This window comes from Malurus melanocephalus, unplaced genomic scaffold, assembly GCF_030028575.1.
Source record: "Malurus melanocephalus ecotype Western Australia unplaced genomic scaffold, MMel_1.1 scaffold_95, whole genome shotgun sequence".
NCBI lineage: Eukaryota > Metazoa > Chordata > Aves > Passeriformes > Maluridae > Malurus > Malurus melanocephalus.
In genome coordinates, this window is record NW_026623327.1 from 1,058,131 (window position 1) to 1,081,345 (window position 23,215).

General features: G+C 37.4%; 1 protein-coding gene across 2 annotated transcripts in view; it reads left to right on the forward strand.

Annotated features, from left to right (window-relative positions):
* The window catches only part of USP25 (ubiquitin specific peptidase 25), a 69,196-nt gene extending 50,243 nt beyond the window's left edge, over positions 1-18,953 (forward strand). For both annotated transcript variants that reach the window (XM_057368606.1, XM_057368607.1), the window contains 7 exons: positions 1,187-1,326; positions 9,301-9,479; positions 10,241-10,319; positions 12,102-12,181; positions 16,899-17,022; positions 17,718-17,913; positions 18,357-18,953. In XM_057368606.1, coding sequence (XP_057224589.1) covers positions 1,187-1,326; positions 9,301-9,479; positions 10,241-10,319; positions 12,102-12,181; positions 16,899-17,022; positions 17,718-17,913; positions 18,357-18,529 — 971 coding nt within the window. In that variant the 3' untranslated portion in view covers positions 18,530-18,953. The remainder of the gene's footprint in view (positions 1-1,186; positions 1,327-9,300; positions 9,480-10,240; positions 10,320-12,101; positions 12,182-16,898; positions 17,023-17,717; positions 17,914-18,356) is intronic.
* The last annotated feature ends 4,262 nt before the right edge of the window (positions 18,954-23,215 follow it).

Below are 23,215 nucleotides of genomic sequence, written 5' to 3' on the forward strand. Positions count from 1 at the left end.
TTTTAAAATATATCTCACCGGTGTGCTTTGAGAATTTGTTAGTCTATAAATGATGTATGTTCTCCTATTCAGGATGATTGAATGTGAGACCTACATTCACATTTGAGATTAGAACTTTAGAACATTAGCATTTAGATCTGAAGTACAGAATAATTTATTTGGTGTGATGCATTGAATAGATTAAACAATAGCAGGGCCCACTTAAGAAATGACTGTGTGAAAATGAGGGTGTTACCACTGTGGAAAATATTCTGACCACCAACAGGGAGGCCAGTGCTTGTAGGAACCCATCTATTGAGGACCACTGGCAATCTGATTATAAACCAGAATTGCTTTGACACTTAAAAACCTGCCAGGTTTTTGGTGACATCTGCCCTTTGCTCCATTGCAGTAGGGATGTGAAAGATGACATGATGGATTTGCTGTCTAGATGTTCTCATTGCTGTATTTGAGTCCTAAAGATTAAGGATATATTTCTCATAACTATCTGACTGCAAAAATAAGTGCAGTGATTTAATGGCATTGCTTGTTTTGCAAACTCTGTGGAGAGTTACTTCATCTTTATATATGTTTTGAGTTCACAAACACTTTGAGACTCATGCTATTTCTTTTGTTATTAATGGAAAGTACAAAATGAATGTTTCATTTGTCTGCCAGAATTTGGTTTCATCATGTAAGGAACATAAGACACTATTTATACCAATCGATTTATTGCTGTCAAGTGGAGGAGACTATGATTTCTCTTGAGGCAGAAAAATATAATGTGTTTATTATTTTACAAAGTAAAAATAAATCTGGCTCTCAAGTGGCTGGAGGTCATTCCAAATGCTGAGTCTGTATCCCACAGAAACTCCAGCTAGAATCTTTGTTCTCAGTCATCCCTGATGATTGATTGATTGATTGATTGATTGATTGATTGATTGATGAACTCCTGTCACTCAAGAGCCTCAGTGGGTCTATAGACAGGTCTATTGCTCCTCATAAAAAAATCAGGGATCTTTTTATAAGGAAGTGTTAAAAATTACATGAGACTCAGACTGGTGTAAAGTTGTATTTATGAATTGTGTGACCTACACATTTTGTGGGGTTACCTTACCTATGAGACAGTGATCCAAATATAACTAATCAGTTTAAAATTCATGCTGCTGTTAACACACACAATTGTTATCTTCTTTCTGTCACTAAGTTCAAGCAGGAGAACCAGAGTATTTAGAGCAGCCATCAAGAACTGATATTTCAAAGCACTTAAAAGAAGATTCTGTACAAGCAATCAATAAAGCTTTAGCTGAACAAGAAGATAGAGGTCCAGAAGCCATAATGGATACGGTGAGGATATTTTGAAGCTTGAAATACTTATTTTGCTTTTATTTTGCTAGTGAAAATAATACAATAACTGATGAAAGGGCACAAGTCTGGGAATTTTGAACTGAAAATTGCCTTTTCTTCAAGTACTGTCCAAAACTTAAGTCCATACAGAAAGTGTGTACAATGGTAATGGTGTAGTGCAAAAAAGTACTGAGACAGGTGTTCTCTGGGGGATTAAAGTGCTCATCAGGAGTACAGCATATTGTTCAAATTACAATCATATGTTTGTGCCCACCATCTTTTAAAAATCTTAGACAATCCCATGTATTTTTTAGGAGCTGACATTGACAGTCCATGTAAAAGACGTGAAAAAATACTGTAATAGTGTTTTAGACATTCAGGTTTTTATCTGAGAAATATAGGAATATAATTGAGTTCTTTTGACAAACCTGTGGAAGTTAATGTAGCTTTCAAAAATAAGCGTTTATCTGCAGTATTCTGTAGCTTTAATATAGTTAATGTAACTTTCAAAAATAAGCGTTTTTCAACAGTATTCTGTAACTTTAATACAGATTCTCAACTTGATGAAAAACATCCATAGGATGCCTATGTTAACTTAAAATGTCTATAAGAATCAGTGTTGGGTGTTTCTGTTTTCATTATGTATAAAATATACTGAGAAGAATAGGACATTACCTATTTTATAGGTTATTAGTAAAACTAATATTTGACATTTTTTCTTTAAGCAAATATTATTTTGCTTCCCTATAACATAGATAAATGATAAAATGTGTTTGCCACAAAACCAAGTGCCATTAAAACAATACATGCATCTGTCTTGGAACTATATCCATAAATGTACAGTATGGCTTCCTTAGGCATCCCTAGTAACCACTAGGGATATGAACAGTTTAGATCTTTGCAAAATGCTTCCAAAGATCAGGTGTGAACCCTCATTAAACTGAAGCAGTCTGGCCCAGCTATCTTAAAGTTGCTGAAAATGACATGACAGCTTGTTGACAACTTGTTGATCTGCTGTGTTTTCCCCCTCTCCTGTTGTGTCAGGAAAGCAGGGAAGCACACTTCCTCTGCTGAACTGAAATCAAAGCCAACAGGGAACCTCATCTAACCCTGGATGAAAAGATGTTCTGCCACTAAAGCCTTAGGCTGCTGCATATTAGCCCTTTTTGAGTGCTCAGAACAGTGGGAGGCTGTTCAATACATGTTACTCCTGCTGAAGAGGTGGCTGTGAAGATACCAGAACATGATAAAATGTCTTTCATAATGCTGTCTTCTTTCCAGGGTTTGTGGGCACCATCCCAGTGGGATGTGAAAGAATCTTAGCCTTTTTTCCATCAAGTGTTGTAGTTCAGGATAATGACACTTTGCACAGTGGTCAGCCTTAGGACTTCACAAGACTCTGGCTGGGCAACACCACGCTATGTTTAATGAGGCGAAAAACAAAAAGAAACCATGCAGACATTATTTAGAAAGAATTGTACTTCAGCTGTTAAAATGAAAAGTAAATTTCTAGTTAATCTGACAGTGTTCCTCTCCTCGCTCCCCAAATTTTGCTTAGGCAGAGTTGTGCTTCCTTCTCAGTGTATCAGCATGCTTTCTAATTATTCTGCTTCCATATGCATTCAGACATGCAGGCATATGTTCCATTACTTCACTTTTCGTTTGTACAATTCTAAAAGGAGGAAAGCCAACATCAGCACATGTAACAAGATAGTGGGTTATTCACCACATGTTCATTTTGTCCATTTTCTGCCTTTTGTCATTTTTTTTCTGCCCTCTGATTGCCCAGTCTTCCTTTATATTTATGCGGTGTTGGGCGTAAATAGATACTGTGTATGGTTTTGTTTAAAAGTGAGACTATTGTTATAGTTGTAGAACAAATAGCATGGCACTTTGTGATTGCTTGGATTGGAGTCAAGGTTTAAGTTCTGCAAATGCTGTAAACTGCCTATTATTCCATGATAGACCACGGGAGCCAAGATTTGTCTCCATTGTTTAAAACTTTAATGTAGCAAATAATTGAGTGACTAGGATAATCTTCTGATTTTCTGTCAAACTGTTCTTCTAAAAAATAAACCAGTTGAATGTAATTCTCCTTTAAATTTTCTTTAAAATATCTTGATTGTTAGAGGCTTTTTTTGTTTTTTTTTTTTAATCCTAGATTTTCAGGCAATGTTAGCCTTTAGCTTGTTTCTATCCTTTAGTGTGACTTCATCAGGTATTTCAGATAGGAAGTATTTGACATGACCCTCTTCAAGGCCAGACTGAGCAACCTGATCTAGTGGGTGGCATCTTTAGGACTACATGATCCTTGAGGTCCCTTCTAAACTGTTCAGTTGTTTTATGATATGCTCAATAATTTTGGGGTGAAATGTTCAAAAAATAGTGGTTCACAGACTCATCCTTTACCAAGTGCCTTAAATTTGTAATGGATATTAGAGTTGTAATACTGGTATACTAACCTGTAAAGATAGAATTGGTGAATAAAGAACAAATGAAATAATGTTAATAATTATAGCTTCATTTTAAAATGTGCTACTTCAATTGTAAATACCACTTACATTCTCTAATTAGATACAGTTTCTGAATTTTTTCCAGAATTTCAGCAGTGCACATCATTGAACTAGATCAGCCTGTCAGTTTGCATCTCTCCATAATTTTCTGTATTTTCTGATGATTGTTATGATTATTCTTTTTTTTTCCCCAAACACATACTGATAATGGTTTTCTTCTGCAGAGCTCTGATAATGCCCCAGCTCAAGCAGCTCCTACCCAGCGAGTGGTAGAGGTGGCGATTCCTGATGTAGGGACTTTTGTGATTGAGTCAGAGGAGGGGGGTTATGACGATGAGGTACCTCTGATTGCAGTTGTGTGCACCGCTCCTCCTCGGTGCTTTCTCCTGCTGCCTGATGAGAGTTTTTGGCATGTTTGCACACTGTGACACCTAACAGACTTCTGCAAAACTAAATGCTTAGCCATTTGTGATGTTAACAAAGTCATAGTTTTTAATGAAATATGAAAAGAAAGCACTACAAACTCTAATTGGGCACGCTTTGCATGGTACCATTTACACTGGAGGTGTATTTGTCTCTTCAGCTGTGGAAGATGAATGTTTGTGTTAGGCCAGGTAGCCTTCAAAATGCTGGTGAAAGACTGCAAAATATTGCATTATTTAAAAAGTGACAGGACACCACAGGATATTCTTAATGTTTGTGTTTTCTTGTCAATCCAATAAAGCTACTAGTCAAGTCTGAGCTCTTATTTGCCAAGGTTAAGCTTTTCAAGCTTTGGGGATTAAATTAGCCATGGAAATAACCTGACACTGATATGGATGCTGGAGCTGACTCTTGCAAATCTTAAAATTATTCAGGCTCAGGGTGGCACACACAATACTTCTTGAGGAATCGTTGAGAGGCCTGTTGTTGCTCTGAGATACATTATTTTTTGCTGCTCAATTTCAACAGTAGAAAACAGCACTGCAGATTATCAAAGTATCTTGCCTCATCATTGCTTACTCTGTTTTAGTTGGGAATAGGGCTGGTGCAGCCCATATTCGCAGGGGTCTGAACATGGGTTCTTCGGGGAGCTTTAGCTTCCCTAGGCAGATGGACATTTCAGGACATTCTTCCCTGGAAGTGCGATCAGTAATAATTGGGAGTGGGGGGTGGGGAATAAAAGGGTCAAATTGACATCATCACACTGAGTTTAGCTGCTCACAGATGTGTAATCTCCACCTTTAAAGAAATCCAGATTTAACATTTTACAATGACCTGCTGGTTTATTTGTTTGTTTTTATTTTTATCCCCATTCCATTGTCTTTCTAGATGATAACTTTGTTGTCTGTTTCCCTATTTGCTTTGTTAGTGTATTTGCTTTCTTTTAATGCTGTTATGTGTGGGAGACTTGCAGGGAGTTTAAGATCCTTCATCTTTTGTTGGGCAGGGAGTGAGGGAGTGTTTTTCTTTGCTCACAGATAAAGCAGAAAGGCTTTTCTGAGTAGCTTGGATGTATCAAATTGTGTGTAACAACTGATGTGAATAGCAGTGAGAGATGTCTTGTGTTTGTCTTGGTGTTTGTTAATTGTTCTGGGTTTGATGTTTAAGAAGTTATCTGCATATGCTTTAGGGATTGATTGCATTTGCAGCAGTGAGTCTCTTATTTTGACCTTGAAATATGCATAAAATACCGGTGTTGTAGTTTACTGTAGGTTTAGTGCAGTGTATCTGAAGTATGATTGGCTGATTTTTCTACTTGAATTTTTTTCTTTGTAATCCTTTGATGGCCGTGGGTAGCACTCCTTCAGTGTGCAGTTTCTGCTCGGTACTAATGCTGAACTGTGCATGTTCCTTTCCTGGGAAGTTTGGACCATGTAACTTTTTTGGCACAGTTTTCTTCCTTTGTCGTATAAGATTCCTTTAATGTTGTTACAGTAAAACTATACACACATGCCATGACTTGGTTTGAAGAATATGCTCACTAGTTCTGTATTGAAATGTGCCATTTCAGTGTATGCATGCATGAAGTTGCCTTTTTCATCTTGCATGAGACTAAAAGCATATTGATTGTAGTCATTAAAATATTAATTATTCAAAACTTTTACCTTAAATCCCTTGTGGCAGGTCATGCTGACCCCGAACATGCAAGGTATTATCATGGCTATAGGTAAAGCCAGGAATGTTTATGACAGGTGTGGGCCAGAAGCAGGGTTCTTTAAGGTACAACTAACATTTTCAACTTTTTCTCCTCTGACTTTTCCTGTTAGATATGATACCCTCTCTACCCCTTACTGTATATAAAGTCTTTTCCAGCATTTATACCTCTTTGTCTATATCAGTCCCTCCTATAGATATTTTTCCCTTGAAGAATAGAAAGATATTTGCCCTGTTAATATCAGTAGCTCATATACCTTTCTGAATTAATTTAGCTTTTTAATAATAGTAGCAAGTAACATAATAGTAACCTGAAACCTAGATCAGTAAAAATATGTGGGTTTTTTTCTCCTGTTAGTAATAAAATCCATGCCTTTGCTTGACTGTGGGACTTCAGGCCTTTTTTACCTAGGGACTTTAGTCATTTGTTGTTTATTTCAAAGAGATGTTCTTGGTTTTTACTCCTTAAGGCTTTTAATAAATCTAAATTGCTTGCTTTTGTGTAACTGTATGGGTGTCAATACTATTAATTTAAGCATTTTTTTTATTACTGGGGATTAGACATTAGGCTTTTTGCAGTGATTAGTCTTCACTGTGATACCAGATTTAAAAATGTGTTCATTTTCTTAAATACACAAACATCTGAGCACTTTTAGCTCATGGTCTTTTGAATTTTCAGGGTATTAGAAAGGGAATTTTTCTGTCATGATGTAAAATATAAAAACCTCTCAAATGTGATTTGGAGAGGGGAGAGAAGTTGCTTGCTTGTCATTTAGTAGCAGTCTGTTTCCTTTTTAATTGTTATGGTGTAGCTCCACTAGGAGAAATTGTGAAAGCCACAAAACCCCCAAACAAACAACAAGCAAACAAACAAAAAGCCCTGCCATCACCAACAAAAAGTTCTGCAACCCCTTGGTAAGGAAATGGAAACCTCGTGGGTGTTTGAAGTGGACACTTAGGGAAGTGTCACAACCATGTTTGCAGGATTATCTCAGTTAACTGCCTGATCTCAGGGAAAGGAGAGACACCTGCCACAGCCGTGAATTTGAGTGAAATTGGTTCTGTTTGGGATTCAGTACTGGTTGCTTTTTTTTTACCTCCTCAAATTTGTTACTTAATCAAAACATGTCAATTTTTTTTTTAAGTTGAAAAAAAAATTCCTCATTTGATCAAATCACTCATTACCAAAAAGTTCAGTCATGCCTAATTATATTTTTTAATATGAAGGGTGCTTTGATAACTTTAAAATATAGATTTACTTCTAAATAAAATTATATTTAATGCTTCAGAGTTTTCAAAACAATGCTCAGTTGAAATGATTTTGAATTCTTTAATTTTGAATGCTTAAACATTTAGGCTTTATGGGGGCAGAATGTCTTTGAATGAGAAAATGTTTTGACCTAAAGTAGAAAGCTTTCCTTACTAATTTTCTGCTGAATCGTGTTTGCAATAGCTTAGAAGAAGTGAAACATGGTTCATTTTGGAGTAGTACATTAGTGAATGCAGATGAAGTGGTCCTTCTTGGGAACAACATTTTTGTGTTGGGATACATTAGATAAAATCACATGTTTTCCCATAGCTTACTGTAAAAGCTTCTGTGATATCTTTTAATGCTGTTACTGTGTTCCTTCATGTGTTTCCTTTTTATGAAATCAGTGTTTTCAGAAAACTGGGGGTTTTGCTATCTTTGTTTTAATGTAACTCAGGTGAAACCCTTTGCATATGGGTCATTGTTTCTGCCAGGGTTTCACTCCCCCTCCAGATCTCAGGCTTAAGACATGACAAACATTCAGATATTTCTTGGTCAGTAATCTGTTCAAATCGCTGTTCTTTAACCTTTATAGACATCTCCTTGCAGAATATTTGCCATAAGATCTTTATATAATACTCTCAGTGAAAAAATGAAAGTGTGTAGTACTTTTTTCTAATCTTCCTTTTTCCTATATTTGATGTAGAGAAGTAGTGTTCTTTTTTCATTTTACTCAAGATTTCTGAATCTGTAGGATACCACATTATTTTAAAAATCAATATAAAAATACAGGGTTTCTGTTGCATTTTTTTCTTACTTCTAAGTAATTATATGAAAAATTAGATGTCTAATAGCAGTTTATTTTTGCTTCCTCAATAAAACAGGGTTTAATTGTTAGCAATGTTTGCTTTCTAATGTTAGAACTTCTGAAGTAAAATAGTCAAAACTCTATGGGTTTTGGGATTTGTAATGTTCTCCTAAATGTGTTTTTAATGGTAATGCATATATAAGTATTTAAAAATACTGATGCAGAAAATTCTCCTAAGTTTTAAAGTTCTCCACATGCTTTATGTTTAAGCCTTTATGATTATTATCCTACATGTGTAGTTCTGAAACAAAATGTGTTATTAGTAGAGGATGGGAGCCCAAATTTCTGATAGTTAAACACCAGGTATTACAACATAAAGACATTTGAAATATTGAACAGGGTTTTTTTTTCCTGACTGCATGAGTGCTTTATTTTGTACTTACTTTGTGTTGAAACTTTGACTGTGTTAGCAAACCATCTGATAACCTCCCTGTTTTCAGAGGGAATTTATGAAGTATTTGTTAATATTTGTCACCATTTTTCTAATTATTTTTCTTATGTTGTATAGTTTCAGTGAATAAAATCTAATGGACATATCAAATGATGTTCATTAAAATATAATGTGCTGGCAAAGCTGGAAAAGTAAATGCTTCTGATGACCTCTCAAGTTTTTCTTAAATATTCAGTGAGGTCTGCATCCTGCCCTATAGGGCAATACTGTTCATGTTGAATCTTTATTTTCTTTAGAAATCCTGTCATTTGTTTTTCATTGAAAGACATATTTCATTCTCACTTAGTGTTTTCCAAATCATACATGTTCATTAGACTTTCTCTGGGATATTTTTTATTCATGTCTTTGCATTTAACCATATGTTAGAGGGTTTTTTTTTTTTACCTTATGAGACTTCAGAAAATTTCTTTAGGTCAAGTGTCTGAAATCTTATACTGGTTTTTGGGCTTAAGAAACCTCTGTAAGGATGGGATAAATCTCTCAGGGAGACATAGCAAAGGATTGGAGCTACTTTGAAAGGGAGGGTTGATCTGGGATTTTGTCAGGCTTAACTGGGAAAGAAAGGACCAACTTAATTTATCTTTGGTTTTCTGTTTGTTTACACTTTTTAAAAAACAGTTTAGACTTCTTAGAAGGGTGGTCTGTGGAATTGTTAAAAAATTTCATAGGCAAAACGCCATGGGACATAAATTACTTTGTCTATGATGATTGAGTTAAAAGCCAGAAGGAATAATATCTGTTTTTTACCATTATGTAGGCAATTAAATTGGAATACACACGTCTGCTAAAATTAGCCCAGGAAGACCCACCACCTGAATGTGATTATCGTTTGCGTCATGCAATTGTTTACTTCATCCAAAACCAGGCACCAAAGAAGATAATTGAGAGAACATTACTGGAGCAGTTTGGAGATCACAATCTCAGCTTTGATGAGAGGTAATAAGATCTGCACATCTCATTTCCTGTGTTCATGAATGTTCTCTGATGTGTAGAAACACCCCTTCAGATCTGCCTGGTGCATTTGGCTTTATCTCCTAGTTAATAGCTTGCAAGTTTTGCTTTGTTAAAACATATCTTTATAAAAATCTCTATTAAAAGAGCAGTCGAGAAGTTGGGTTTCTACTCATAAAATAGGTAGAAATGCTCAGTGTAGTTCATAATTTTGCACATAGATTTCTGTACCTTCTTTTGCTGTGTATTTCCTCACTGCCCTGAAAGCCAACAGTAGACAGCAAAGCCTTCCCAGATGGGTGAGCTGGGTGAGTGACTTGAGAGAAGACAATGTCTCCCACTCAAAATTCCTTCTACTTACATAAATAGATAAATAGAAAGAAAGTGTTTCCTAACTTCCTAACAGAAGTTTGATTTCTGTGTAGGGAATAATCTTCTAAACTTCTACAAAGGACTTTCAAACTCTGTGAAAATTTAAAACTAAAGACTGAGCAATATGGCAATTAAGTGAAATAAAGGAAGTAATCCTTTAAATAGCACAGGCTTCCATCACATATACTTCAAAAGTATCCCCTCTTCCGCTGATTATACCATGCATAATAAAATGTGCATTTTCCACAGCATTTCCATACTGGTTTGCATAAGGCTGTATGTAGCTCATACAGTTTGAGGCTCCTGTCTTTGTAAGGATAATATCCTCTGTGTATTTCCAGTAATATTTCAGTATTTTTATTGCTTTTTGTAAGGTGCCGTAATATAATGAAGGTTGCTCAAGCCAAACTTGAAATGATAAAGCCAGATGAAGTAAACATGGAGGAATACGAGGTCAGTATTTCTTATGCTTTGAGTTGTAATGTGAAACAGTCATCAGAAAAGCTGAATTTTATCTTCACAAATTTCCTCTTGTCTTAGACTGAGAAGTTAAAACTGGCTGTTTATTGAAAGACCCCTTATTTGTGCAAAGGCTGCTCATGAGCTAAAGCTGTTTTTTCCACATCTCTAATTCCAGTATTTGAGCCATAAATAAGTCTCAGGTTGGAGTCTGTCCTTACTTTGTTAGCGAGTCTTGACGTCACTAGCAGTATTTTGTAATTTATCAGCACATGAGCCACATGGCTTTGTCTGGGCAGACACAGCTGGCAGGGAAGAAGGGACAGTGCTCTATGCTCAGCCTTGCTCATCTTGAGAGCTGGGTAGCAGGCACAGCCCCATTTGTGCTTTTTCTTCAGCTGTCTCTGCAGCCATTTCCATTTTCTTATGAGCAGCAGATTCTTTTCTTTCCCTAGACTATGTATAACCAGCTTATGCATTTAATTTTTCCTCCTGTGTTGTTTCGAAAAACTTGCAAGGAAAGTAAGAGTGAATCTCGGACATTAAATAATGGTGACTAATAGTTGCCAAAATCATTCATCTCACATTTAAAGCTAAGCCTGTTTTCCAGCATCAGTTTCAGGTCTGAGTAATACTGTTCATTAAGACCTCTTAACAGTGGATATTTATGTCCTGGGCAGATTGCAGTGCACCACCTGTAGCCCCTTGTTGTGCTGTTCGGTCCAAACAACTTGATCAGGAGGATTATGGGAGTAATCTTTGCCTCACAAATCAAAAGGAAAATATTTTAATTGCCACTTCTCATTACAGGTTTAGGACCCACAGCAGATGCTGCTACATTACAGTGTGCCCTCCCTAGTCACTATGGGGAAGGACCCTCTGAGTGGCATTTTGGTTGCATTTTCCTGGCTGTGCAGGGCTTATTAGCATTTTATCATTTTCTGAATGATACTGCACAGGGTTAACAAACAATTTTGGACTTACCTCCCACTTCCCACCCTTATAGCTATCTTTGTTTCTGTGCAGAAGCCTGCCCATTTTTTAGCTCCTGCCATAGGTGGTTGGGAGTTTGTCCGTAGATTGTATCGGTCCAGTATAGTGAGTTGGCATTTTCTACACCCTTGCTCAAGCTCGTTCTGTTGAATCTGCTAGTGACTGTGTCTTATGGTGGCTGTCCCCTATTTTATCTTTAATGCACAATTGAAAGTCAGCCATTAACCCTCTGTAGAGAAAGTGCCTTTCTCACCTGGAGCACTTACCTGTAAGGTGAACCAGGAGTAAGTTTGTATAAATGGTGATGCAATAAGATAAATGTTCTGCTGCTGTGCCTGCATCTCATCAGAATGGCACTGGGGGTTTTTTGGCACTTCCATGTAAAGTGTTCAGGCTTTTTCTATGTCATTCTTGTATTGAAAATTAAGCTTAATACCTGGCGTATGAAAAAGCTTTCCAACACTGAGTCCTATAGGAAAGGAAAAATAAGATCTCAAATTATTTTACCTGTGGTTTTCCAAAGATATTTTGTGTTTCTTTCAAATGGTAATAGATTCTATAAGAATAATCTTATCTAGAAATGTTTAAGACATTTAGGAATTTTCTTTTTATTGAGGGAGAGTGGATTTAGGTGGACTTTTCACATATGCAAGCCTACTGGGGTCCTTAGTACTTACTGGGACTGCTGGACACTAAATTTAAGTGGAGGAGGGATGCATTTAAAAAAATAAATGGTATTTCATCGTTGTGGATGAAGTTCTATTTACCCTTTCTTACATGCAGAGATGGCATCAAGACTACAGACATTTCAGAGAAACAACCATGTTTCTCATGGTAGGATTGGAGTTTTTCCAAAAAAAGAGGTAAGTGGTAGTATAGAACTCAAATGTAGTAGAATGATGTGAAGGCAGAGTGTAATGTTGATAAGTAAAACTGTGTTTTAAATTAAGAAGTGTTTAATGTTCATTTCAGTTAAGCATTTATTCAGTCTACTAATGTCTTCAGTCTTGCATCTTGCTTTTCTTAATTTTCATCTCTAATCTTTTATCAAGCCATGGGCTCTTTTCAGAGCACCCTTCATGTGCACCTCTATTCTTCCTTCTCTTCCACTCTTAAGTGCTCTGGGTGTCCCTCAGCCATAAAAATCTTCCTCCTCTGGCACCACCTGTGCACATACATTGATCTGCTTTCATCAGCAGATACAGTTAGTCAAGTCCCTGTCTCACCTGCCTTTTGACTGGGTTTTCCCACTGAAACAGATTTACCTTCTGCCTTAGTAGGAGCAAAAGCTCCAGCTATGGTGGGCTCTAAAGGTCAGGAAAACAGAACATATTTGAGAAAAACTACCATGCCTAGTTTTAGCAGATTGGCCTTAACTCCATGGTGATTCATTCCTTTCTCTTTTTGAAACAAGTCAGAAATTGTGGCTGTATAAAAAGGGTGACATTTATGTACTTCATTCAAAACAACTCAAATTTATTCTGATCTACACATGCAACAGGAATGGTGATTACAGTATAAATGTAGTCAATCACTGATTTTTCATGTATAAACCAATAGGTAGGGAAATTTATAGTGGGAATGAAATTTTAATTCTTTGTCTCTTTGTTGTGTAGTAAATTGCTTCATATTTCTCTTTCTTGTCATGTATCCTCCCAAAAAAGAAAGGCTGCAAACAATACAGGAAAATTGATTGCACAAGACACTGCCTTGCCTTTGTGACAAGACGCGTTTTTTTAATACTGACTAACACAATGAGCCCATAGGCTTGGGTTGTCTTTGGGTTATCACTGTGTAATAAAAAGTACATTCATTAATAATCTAAACTGAAATATGCTACAAATATGCTACAATGAAACAGAGCTGGTCTTAAACAGTTAATGTACAGAGGTTAACCAGAAAATTGCCTGGCTTATTTGAGAAATAAACACTCTGGTGTTTCTTCATCCCTTAAGGAGACAAAAACATCACAGGCAGTGGTGTGGTTTATAGGAACCTCTGTACTTCATGCAGTCTCTAAGCTTGCAGGCAGGAGTGAAACATCTTCAAATTCCTTGGCACTAGGACTCCAGAATGGCACCTTCCATTGTAAAATACCAATGTTTTCAATAAATTTCTTCTTGCCATAACATATTCTGATTATGCCATGGTGGAGAGAGGGAAGCACAAGTTTCTGCTCTGTGCTAAACAAAGTTCTCAGTTATTTACAATAACCTGCAGAATTGGGGTAAGGTGTTTGTTACAAAACATCTTCATATTTTAGCAAACAAACCTATGATCACCAGTCTTATACTCTAATATGGGTCAGAAATTAAAAGTCCAGTTTCAGAAATGTTTCAAGAAGTGTTTGATACAAAGACTGTAGGACTAAAGTATCGTTAGTGGATGAGTGAGGAGCTGGGTATCCAGTGATCTGCTCCAAAGGCATCTTGTGCAAATACATTTGTGTGTTTCAGCTTCAGGTTCCCAAAGGACTCAGAGATTTATTGAGGTTCCCACCTTGCACTCTCGAGAGAGCAATAGTACCATCCTTATGCTGGAAATGAGATTAAAACTGCTGAAGGCTTTCAATTTGGTTAACACTGGAATCACAAAAATATGACTTTAAAAATATTTATGAAAGAATAGATTTTCATATTATACATATGACCTTCGTTAGTAGGACTGTTTTGAGGCTTTTTCCCCCCATGCAAACCCACCTCTCTGTTGACCAACTTTTCTTGGCTTGAATAACACCAAGTGACAACCTAGCAGCACTCAGTGTGTTGATGGAGCCAAAAGTTGATCTTTATTTAAGCAGTCTCTGATTTCTTTAATTGTATTATGTTGAACGAACACAAAAATCAACATGAAGGAAGTAGTTTGGTGTATCTTTTTCATGCCCACTTTCAGTGGTCACTCATGATCCCTGATGGTGGGTGGCAAGGCCCACTTTTCACTGTAGGTGGAGAATTAAAGGGTCTTCCTGGCAGATCTCTGACCTTACTGTGGAGTAGGAACCTGCTCTGGCTGAGATGAGCCCAGCCAGATAATGAGCCTTGGCAGGAGTTTTGCCTGCAGCTCACTCTTGTGGTAGCAACTTAAACTGAACTGAGCAAACTGTAGGTTTTGCCAGTTGCCTTTTAAGTTTCTTGGAAAGCCAATACAGCTTTTCCATTTTAACTGAGATGCCTTCTTTAAAGCAGAGCTAAAATTTTGCCATTGCTTTCTTTCTGCGTCTTTTCCAAAGCCTCGACCCACTGAGCTTCAGTACTTTGGGAGCAGCTTCAGTGATCTTAGGCTTAGGCTGCACTGGCTTGAGCTTATGTGCACTTAAGATGTGAGAAGGCAGAAAGCCAGACATGTCCTGGGCTGCAGCCACAGCCCCGTGGGCAGCAGGGCAGGGAGGGGATTCTGCCCCTCTGCCCCGCTCTGCTCAGACCCCACCTGCAGTGCTGCATCCAGCCCTGGGCTCCCAGCACAGCAAGGACATGGAGCTGCTGCAGCCAGCCCAGAGGAGGCACCCAGGGGATCAGAGGGATGGAGTAGCTCCCTTATTAAGACAGGTTGAGAAAGTTGGGGCTGTTCAGCCTGAAGGAAGAGAAGGTTTCATGGAAACCTGAAAGCAGCCTTCAAGTAGCTAAAAGGAGCCTCCAAGAAAGTTGGAGAGAGACTTTTTATAAGACATGGAGTGACAGGATGAGGGAGAATGGCTAACAAACTGACAGAGAGGAGATGAGGATTAGTTATCAGGAAGAAATTCTTTACAGTGAAGATGGTGAGGCACTGGAACGGGATGGCCAGAGAAGCTGTATTCAAGGCCAGGCTGGATGGAGCTCTGAGCAGCCTGGTCTCATGGAAGGTGTCCCTGTCTGTGGCACAGGGCTTGGAACCAAGTGACCTTGAAGGTCTCTTCCAGACCATGCCACCCTATGGTTCCATGGATCTGTTTGCTAATTTACACTGTAATCCATTTCTCAGACCCAAGATATATAAGTAGTCCGAGCTTGGATGTACAGTCAGGATGATCTCAAATAACTTACCTTGCTGTTAAATGGCACCACAGTTGTTTTAGAAAAGGGTCACACACAAGTCGGGGAAGGAACAAGAAGGGGATGACTGGAAATAAGGCCACTACCACCACTGAGTTTTAGTTTGCACCAACAGAGCTGTTGAGACTGTAGCTTCAACCTGCAGTTTCACAAAAAGTGAATGAAGAATTGAAGGAAAAGGTTCTCCTCCCCTGCCTTTTTACCAGCAGTTTCAGTTCATGGAAGAATGGACTTGAGATGGGAAGAGGACTACTTTATAAATGAGAGCATAGTTTTTTATTTTTAGGACAGAATGTTAGTGAACTGTGACTCTACTTCTATTACTTAAGTAATAAATATTGCAGATTGCAGGGACTATGAGCAGATCTCATGGCGGAAAACAAAACTTCCCAGTAGATTCTGAAATTTTAATGTTGGGATTCATCTTGTTCTTCTAAACAGGGGTATTAGAAGGTCAAGCTTTAAGGAACCATTGCTATTTCAAGTCGCCTTTTCCCTTGTTTTTAATGTTGTCTCATTGGGAGTATTACCTTAAGTTTTTTACTTCAGAAAACTCTTGACATGTATTTTTCCGGTGTGTTCTATATGTGCACATAATCTTTAGCCTTTTTTAGGAGCTTGGTAGTTCGGTTTTGGTAGTTTCAGTTGGACCCATGACCTCATATTCTCATGAAGAGTGAGCTAGTGCACAATTTCATGTTCCTTTAACACTCCCTTAGAAAACGTCTCTTCCTAGATTTTTTTTTAATTTGAATAAAAATGAGATATCAAACTGCCTGTTTTTAGAGTAGCTGCCTGAACTGCTTTCAATACTTGTCTGTCATAACTGGGTCTCTGTAAGTCAGAGAATTAACCATTTCAGGTGTTTGCAGGAGATGGTGTGCAGCAGTGCGAGGGGAGATTGTTCATCTGTGCTTGAAGGGATCTCTGTCAATTATTAACTGATAGGATCTTGGGTCCTGTCTTACTCCTCTCTGTCAACTAGCCTTGCATTTATTTTCTGCATTCAGATTAATGACAGAAATATCAACAATCTAACAGCACTTCGGCTTTTGAAATGCTGTGATGGTTTCTTCCATCACATTTAGATTTCAGTAACTTGGAAGAGCTTACAGTTAGTGAAGCTTAAAAATTCACAGTTTTTGTTTCAGAAATAAGGTGACAGCTTTAAATTTTAATTGCTGAAGTGTGGAATGCTATCAAGGTATTTATGCAACAGAAGCTCAAACCTAGTGTAGCATAAATGAACACAGGAAAAAATAAGTTTTAATGGATCCTCAAGGCCAATCTAAAGCTGGTTTTGAAGTGAGTGAAATGATACCCATTGGTTTCAGTGAGCTTTGGATCAGACTTCATGTGCAATGACCTAACCTAGTAATTAAATAATTTGTATTAACACGGAAAAGACAAAATTGTATGGTTTAAAAAGACATTATGAAGAGATTGGTGGGGAGGGATGGAGTTACCTGTCCTCTGAGGAGCACAGTAGTTACCTTGAAGCAGGTGGTATGTGGATGTCACATCTGATGATTTTATTTCTTCACTTCAGCTACATGGAAGCCTTGCTCTACCTTATTTATGCTTACCAGAATAACAAAGAACTCCTGTCCAAAGGCCCATACAGAGGGCACGACGAAGAGCTGATCTCTCACTACAGACGAGAGTGTTTGCTAGTAAGTGAAGGGGGAAGTACATGTCTCAAAAAGTTGCGTTTCCTGCATGGCTTTAATAAAATTAAATAGTGGAATAAGTGTTGCCACATGTACAACAAACCCGAAATCTCTCTCCATTAGCAATTTAATACCGTGGCTTGTGTAAGGGAAAAAAAAAATTAAAAAACCAACATTATTGCCCTCCCCCCTCTTTTTTAATAGCCACTCATTTTGTTTATGATTATAAATAGCGTGCTCAGTGCTGTCATGTCTGGGCTAGGGAGGAGCAATGGTTGATAGTGTTGGTGAACAGACTCATCCTTTTGCCATAGTTTAATGGGGAGACAAATACTGGGAAAGGCATCAGCAATGGTGCCTTGCCTGAAAAAAGGGATTTTTTTCCTTGTTATGTCACTTTTAACAATAGTGAAAAAAATAAAAGCAGGTGATAAAATCTCAGTCTTAACCAAACAGCTGCAAAATTGGAATTGGCAGGTATGAAATAAAGTGGCTTGAGGAACAGCACAAGTTCAAGTGGGTTAGTAAAGCATATTCATCATTGCTGTAAATGTTAAAACGCAGCTGGGGTTAATACAAATTGCCAGGTAATTCTGTAATAAGACTGTGCTTTAAAACAAACTGATAAAACTGATGGGTGGTAGAATGTGAAATGCTGTGTACTTAAAGGCTTTCCTTTTTTGTGGTGGCTTCTGAAGAAACTAAATGAACATGCTGCAGCACTGTTTGAGTCGGGAGATGATCAGGAAGTAAATAATGGCCTGATCATTATGAACGAGCTTATTGTCCCATGTTTGCCATTACTACTGGTGGATGAAATGGAAGAGAAAGATATTGTTGCTGTGGAAGATATGAGAAACCGTTGGTGTTCCTATCTTGGACAAGAAATGGAACGTAAGTCATTTATTCATTAAGGTAAAAGGCCCTTGTGCACCGTTTTTATAAGTATGATATTTTCAGTGTCTCAGATTGAGCCTGTATCTTTTGTGCATTGGTGATATTTTTAAGCTACCCTCACTTTTGAATAATCTTGTACCCATTTAAATAAAAAGTTTTTCCATATGTTGCACTGGGGTATCAGGCCATAAAGAAAACGTACTTTATGAATGGAAAAACATTTGTGTGGTTAGGCCATCGAAAGGGGCGTTTAAATCAACATCTTACCAGGAATTAGTACATCCTAGCTACTGCTGCTAGGTCGAAAGAATCTGAATTATTTCAAGTGAAACTCCTCCTCTTTCTAACCACCAATAAAAAAAGTCAACATTGAGCAGAAAAAGGACAATTCCACTTGCGGACATAAATGCTTATGTTTGTTTTTCTGGTTTGATTTGCAGCCAACTTACAAGAAAAGCTGACAGATTTCCTGCCAAAACTGCTAGATTGTTCTACAGAGATTAAAGGTTTCAATGACCCGCCAAAGTTACCCTCCTACTCCACACACGAACTGTGTGAAAGATACGCCCGAATCATGTTGTCACTCAGTCGAACTCCAGCCGATGGAAGATAAATTCTGCAGACCTTCCTAAGCACATTGTATAAACTTTTTTAGTTCTTAAACCTTGCCTTCCTGTCACAGGGTTTGCTTGTTGCTGCTATAGTTTTTAACTTTTTTATTTTAATAACTGCAAAAGAGAAATGACTGTACAAACTTTAGCCAGACTGCAAACGATTAAAGCTGAGAATCGCATGGCGCTCAGTCGTTTCAACCAGAATTGATGCAACATGCAAGTCTGATCATTATGGCAAAACTGCTTTTTTGCCATTTATCTGTTACAGTATTACTTTGCTTTTATCTTAAGATCCTTTACTTTATCAACAGCTGTCTGGATCATTTTGTGACTGCAACTACTTTAAGTGTCCAGTGCTGTGTAAATACATGGTACTTGGTAGCTTGTAAATGAAAAGAAAGAATAAAGTTTTATTTATGGCTACTTCTGTGTTTGCAAACAGATACCTTGTATATTATTGTAAAATACGGGTATTTTTAGAAGAGATACAGTTTATTGATGGCTTACTCAATTTTATAGACAAGGTTCTTCAGGATTTATGGCCAGTTTCCTTTCAGGTAGTCGGAGATTACTGTATGTGAATATATTGAAAAACTGTCACAGTATTATACACAATGGTGTTTTGTATATTCTTCACTGGTCTGTATGATACTGCACCTGAGCACTTTAGTGTGCGTGTGAATGGCCATGCCAAGTCTTTTCTAATAGTAGGGACTGGCTTCTGAAGCAAAACAATAAGAGCACCTTCCTTCTATTCTTAGAAAGAAATAAAGTAAAAAAATTTAAAGTATTTTCAGTATAAATATATTACACTCCCTGAGCAAAAATTCTGAAAGTTGATTTAAGTAGAGAAAATTAAGGTTTTTAAAAATTGAATTTATGAAGCCTAAAGATTAATCCATTTTTAATTGGTGTTTTAGTCATGTAAGTGACCAGAAATAAAACCTTAACACTAATTCTTTACTTGAAATGGGTTGCTACTGTTGCAACAGAATATCTCAGAAATCTTTTATCTGTCCTAATTAAATTTCTGTTGGAAGTAAAAGAATATATCTATTTGGCTTGTTTTGTAGAACTGAAATACTGTCTAGTTTTAATGAAGAAACTTAATTATTTTGTGGAAAAAGAAATTTAATGCGTCCTTAGGTAATCCTGTTACCTGACACTATTTTGATTCCTTCTCTTTTTAGAGAACGTTTTGTGTTAGACCAGTAAAAAATGTGAATATTTATTTGTATGTTTTTATTGGAGCGACAACTTTTCCTTGCAGGCTTTCAAGTGATGTTTGAATATCTACTGATAAAAGGCCACAGAAGGAAGGGAAGGAGTGAAGTTCAGACCAGCTAGAAATGCAGTGGGCAGAAATGCAGGCATCTCATACGCAAGAAGCAGCAGAGTTCAGTCTTAGCACGTGTCAGTCTGAGAAGTTGTTTACTCTGGAGAGACACTGGATCACAATGTACAGGGAATAGAACATGGCCTTCAATTCATAATCTGTTCAGGGCTGTTCTCCACTCCTCTCTTTAGTATTGCAGTGCTTCATGCTTTTTCGAACTACCCATTTATTTTATCAAGTTCTTTTTTAAATAGCATGTTGACCTTTTACAAGTGAAATACTGCTCAGGAGCCTTTTTTTAGGTCTGAGACTGTTGATGCGTGAAATATCGCTCCTCAAGAAAAAAGGTATGCTTACTATGAAATGGGAGAGGATACATTTTAAAAGCTTTCACATTTTGTACCTACCTGTTCCACTTTGGTTTGGAACTCAAGAACATGCCTACTTAACGCTATTTTTAAATAAGATTTTGAACAGATCAAACTTCTTATTTTTTCAGTAATACTAGAAAGAATTACATTTGAAAGAGTAACTATTTCATTATGGGTAGCAGTTTTTTAGTCTGAGTGTGGTGTTCATGGAAGCTTTTAAGGAGAGCTCCCCTCTTACCCTGAAGGAGCAAGTTATCCTCATCTGTTTAATCTTTCATGACAAACACAGGGGCAAAGGCACTCTTTCTAAATTAAAAAGAGAAATTATTTCATTTGTGAAGAATACTTAAAATATTTAAATTAAAAGGAAGCAAGGAAGGATGAGATTTGTTCTTTGTTTTGTGTTTGTTTTGTTTTCAGTTTCTGAAAGTGTGAAAATTATCCACTGAAGTTCATAGTACTGAAGATAAATGTGTATTCCTTTGCAAAGACAAATTCTTGAGTTGAATTGCAAAGGTAGAAGAGCAGAAACAAAGTATTGGAGTTCAAGCCTTCAGCAAAATAATTAATCATTAATTTTGTCTTAAAAGCCTTGCTTTTCTCATTGCAATAAGGTAGCTGATAGCTTGGATACACAATGCCCAGCACAAAACCTCTACAAGTAACTGTGAGGTAGTAAAGTCTGTTTGGGTACCGATAATCTGTGACTGAATTGGGTAAGGAGATGTGGTCTCTTCAGTACGGGATTATGAAGGTTGTTATCAGGGTTTTTTGGTTTTTTTTGGTTAGTAGAACACAAATGGTAAAGAAATTTAATCAAAATTCATTTACAACATCAACTGCACTATCAAGTAAATGGTGGTTTTTTTTTCCATATGTTGCTTCATAGTGAGAAAGACCTTGAAGTTACCCTTTTCCAGTTAATTGCTTTTTTATCCTTTCCAAATAAGTTTTCACCTTAGCTGCCTGATCCTATTGCTGTACTTGAAGTCGTATTTTGGTAGTATCAGGAATCCTGTTGTTCCTAGTTCAGGCTCCCACAGCAGGTCGGGTAGCCTCAGCCTAGCAGAAGAACGTGAGCAGCAGCAAAAGTGAGCTGAGCAAGCGAAGAGGATGGATGGAGTCAATTTGCACTTAAGATGTTTGGAATCACACCCGACACAAAGACCTAACCTTCACTATTGAGTCAGCTTTGCCTTGTGGACAGTCTGTGCTTGACTGCAGGGAACAGGTTTGCTCCAGAAAACCTGAAGTATGAGCAGAGCCAAAAGCACGTGCTTTGTGTTCAAGCATTATATAATACCAAATTTTGATCATATCTGTATTAAGTATCTTTAAGGTTATTTTTAGGCTAATCCCATGAAGATTGCAGCTCCAGAAAGGAGCTGGACACCACCAGTAGCACACAGGAGACAGTCAGATACTGTCCAACAAGCATAAAAATTTATAAAGGGTGACAGTGGTTGCTGTCCATATTCTTCATTATGTCACATTTTCCTCTCTCAAGCTCCAGTGAGTCCTAATGTCTGTGGGAGGCCTTATATAAGCACAAGGTAAAGAATTTTGGTGGAACAATGCACCACTCTAAGTCTGCAATGAGTCACCTCATCTGTGCAGCATTTTTCAACATAAGTGTGTTGAAAAATGAATTTTTTTTTTTTAAAAAAAACATTCTAGATTTGAGTCTGGAAGAAGGCAAGAGTATCAGTCTTGGCAGTGAGAGGGAAGTGGTTACATCTTTCCATTTCTTGTTTCTGGAGAGGACATTGCTACAGATATGAAAATGCTCTTATCTAAAGAGGTCTTTTTGCAAAATACAGTACATAGAATTCCAAAGAGGAGTGATACAAGAGAAACAAAATTATTTTTCATGTGACTGAGATCCAGTTTTTCATTGTGTACTGTGTCCTTGAAGATCTCTTGAAAGTCCAGGCTTGGTGGATAAGCTGTTAACTGGCACCACTCTTGACTTCTAAAGAGCATCTTTCTTTAAAGGCAAATGAACAGTATCCATGTTCTCCTAAGTGAGTTCCTATCCGTAGAACATTTCTGCTTGGTTCAGCACTTCTGTTTCAGTTCTGATCTGTATGGAAGCAAGGCCCTCATTTGCAGACACGGCTGTTTCTGTCACACACGTGTGCTCCAGCTGTATTGTCTCACCCTTAAAATCTTGAACTTGGCTATGGAATTTTCTTGATCATGAATTTCAGATCTTCACTGTAAGTAGTAGGAAGAGACTTGAAGGACTGATGAGTGAACAGATTATTTGTCATTTCATCTTCCTTCTGTAAGATGTAATCCTCAACAAGGGACTCAGAAAGGGTTCTTGAGGCAGCACTTTGAAAGAACAGCTCTATTTGCTTTCTTGTGGCTGGGATCAAACCCCCTTCTGACACACGCACAGTGAGAAAAGGCTTGTTTTCAGGGTGATGGTCACAGGATGGATTCATTATGAGTGTTAGGATATGGTCATCTTTCATTGCTTTCTTCATACTTAAACTGAAGTACCTCTCAAATAAAGTTTTGGCTCTGTGGTTCTTTTCATTCACTCTCACTGTTTATTTTCCCCTCCCCTGTGGTTTGCCATTGAAGTTACTTGAATAAGCATTTTCCAGGTTTTGTCTTTGTAGTTGGTTCTTTGTAGTACTCTTTGATTCACTGTTAGCTGAACTGAGCACTTTAGAAGATTGAAGAGTGTCTTGTGCACTGTATCTCAGCTCTGTCCAGATCTATGAAATTTGTAGAGGGTTCCTCACGTCCAATAATTTTACTTTAGTTTAGCCTGTTCCTGATATTTTGTCTTGAATTATTAAAACTGCAGTCAAACATAACTTCTGTCAAAAAGCAACTTTCCCTGCTGTGCTGATTTTAATTGACAATTGCAATTTTTACCCATGTCTGTGTTCTGTGGCTGGCTGTTTCCTATCAGTGTTCAGGTTGTTCATTATCTGTGTTAAAGTTTCCTGGACCCATATGTA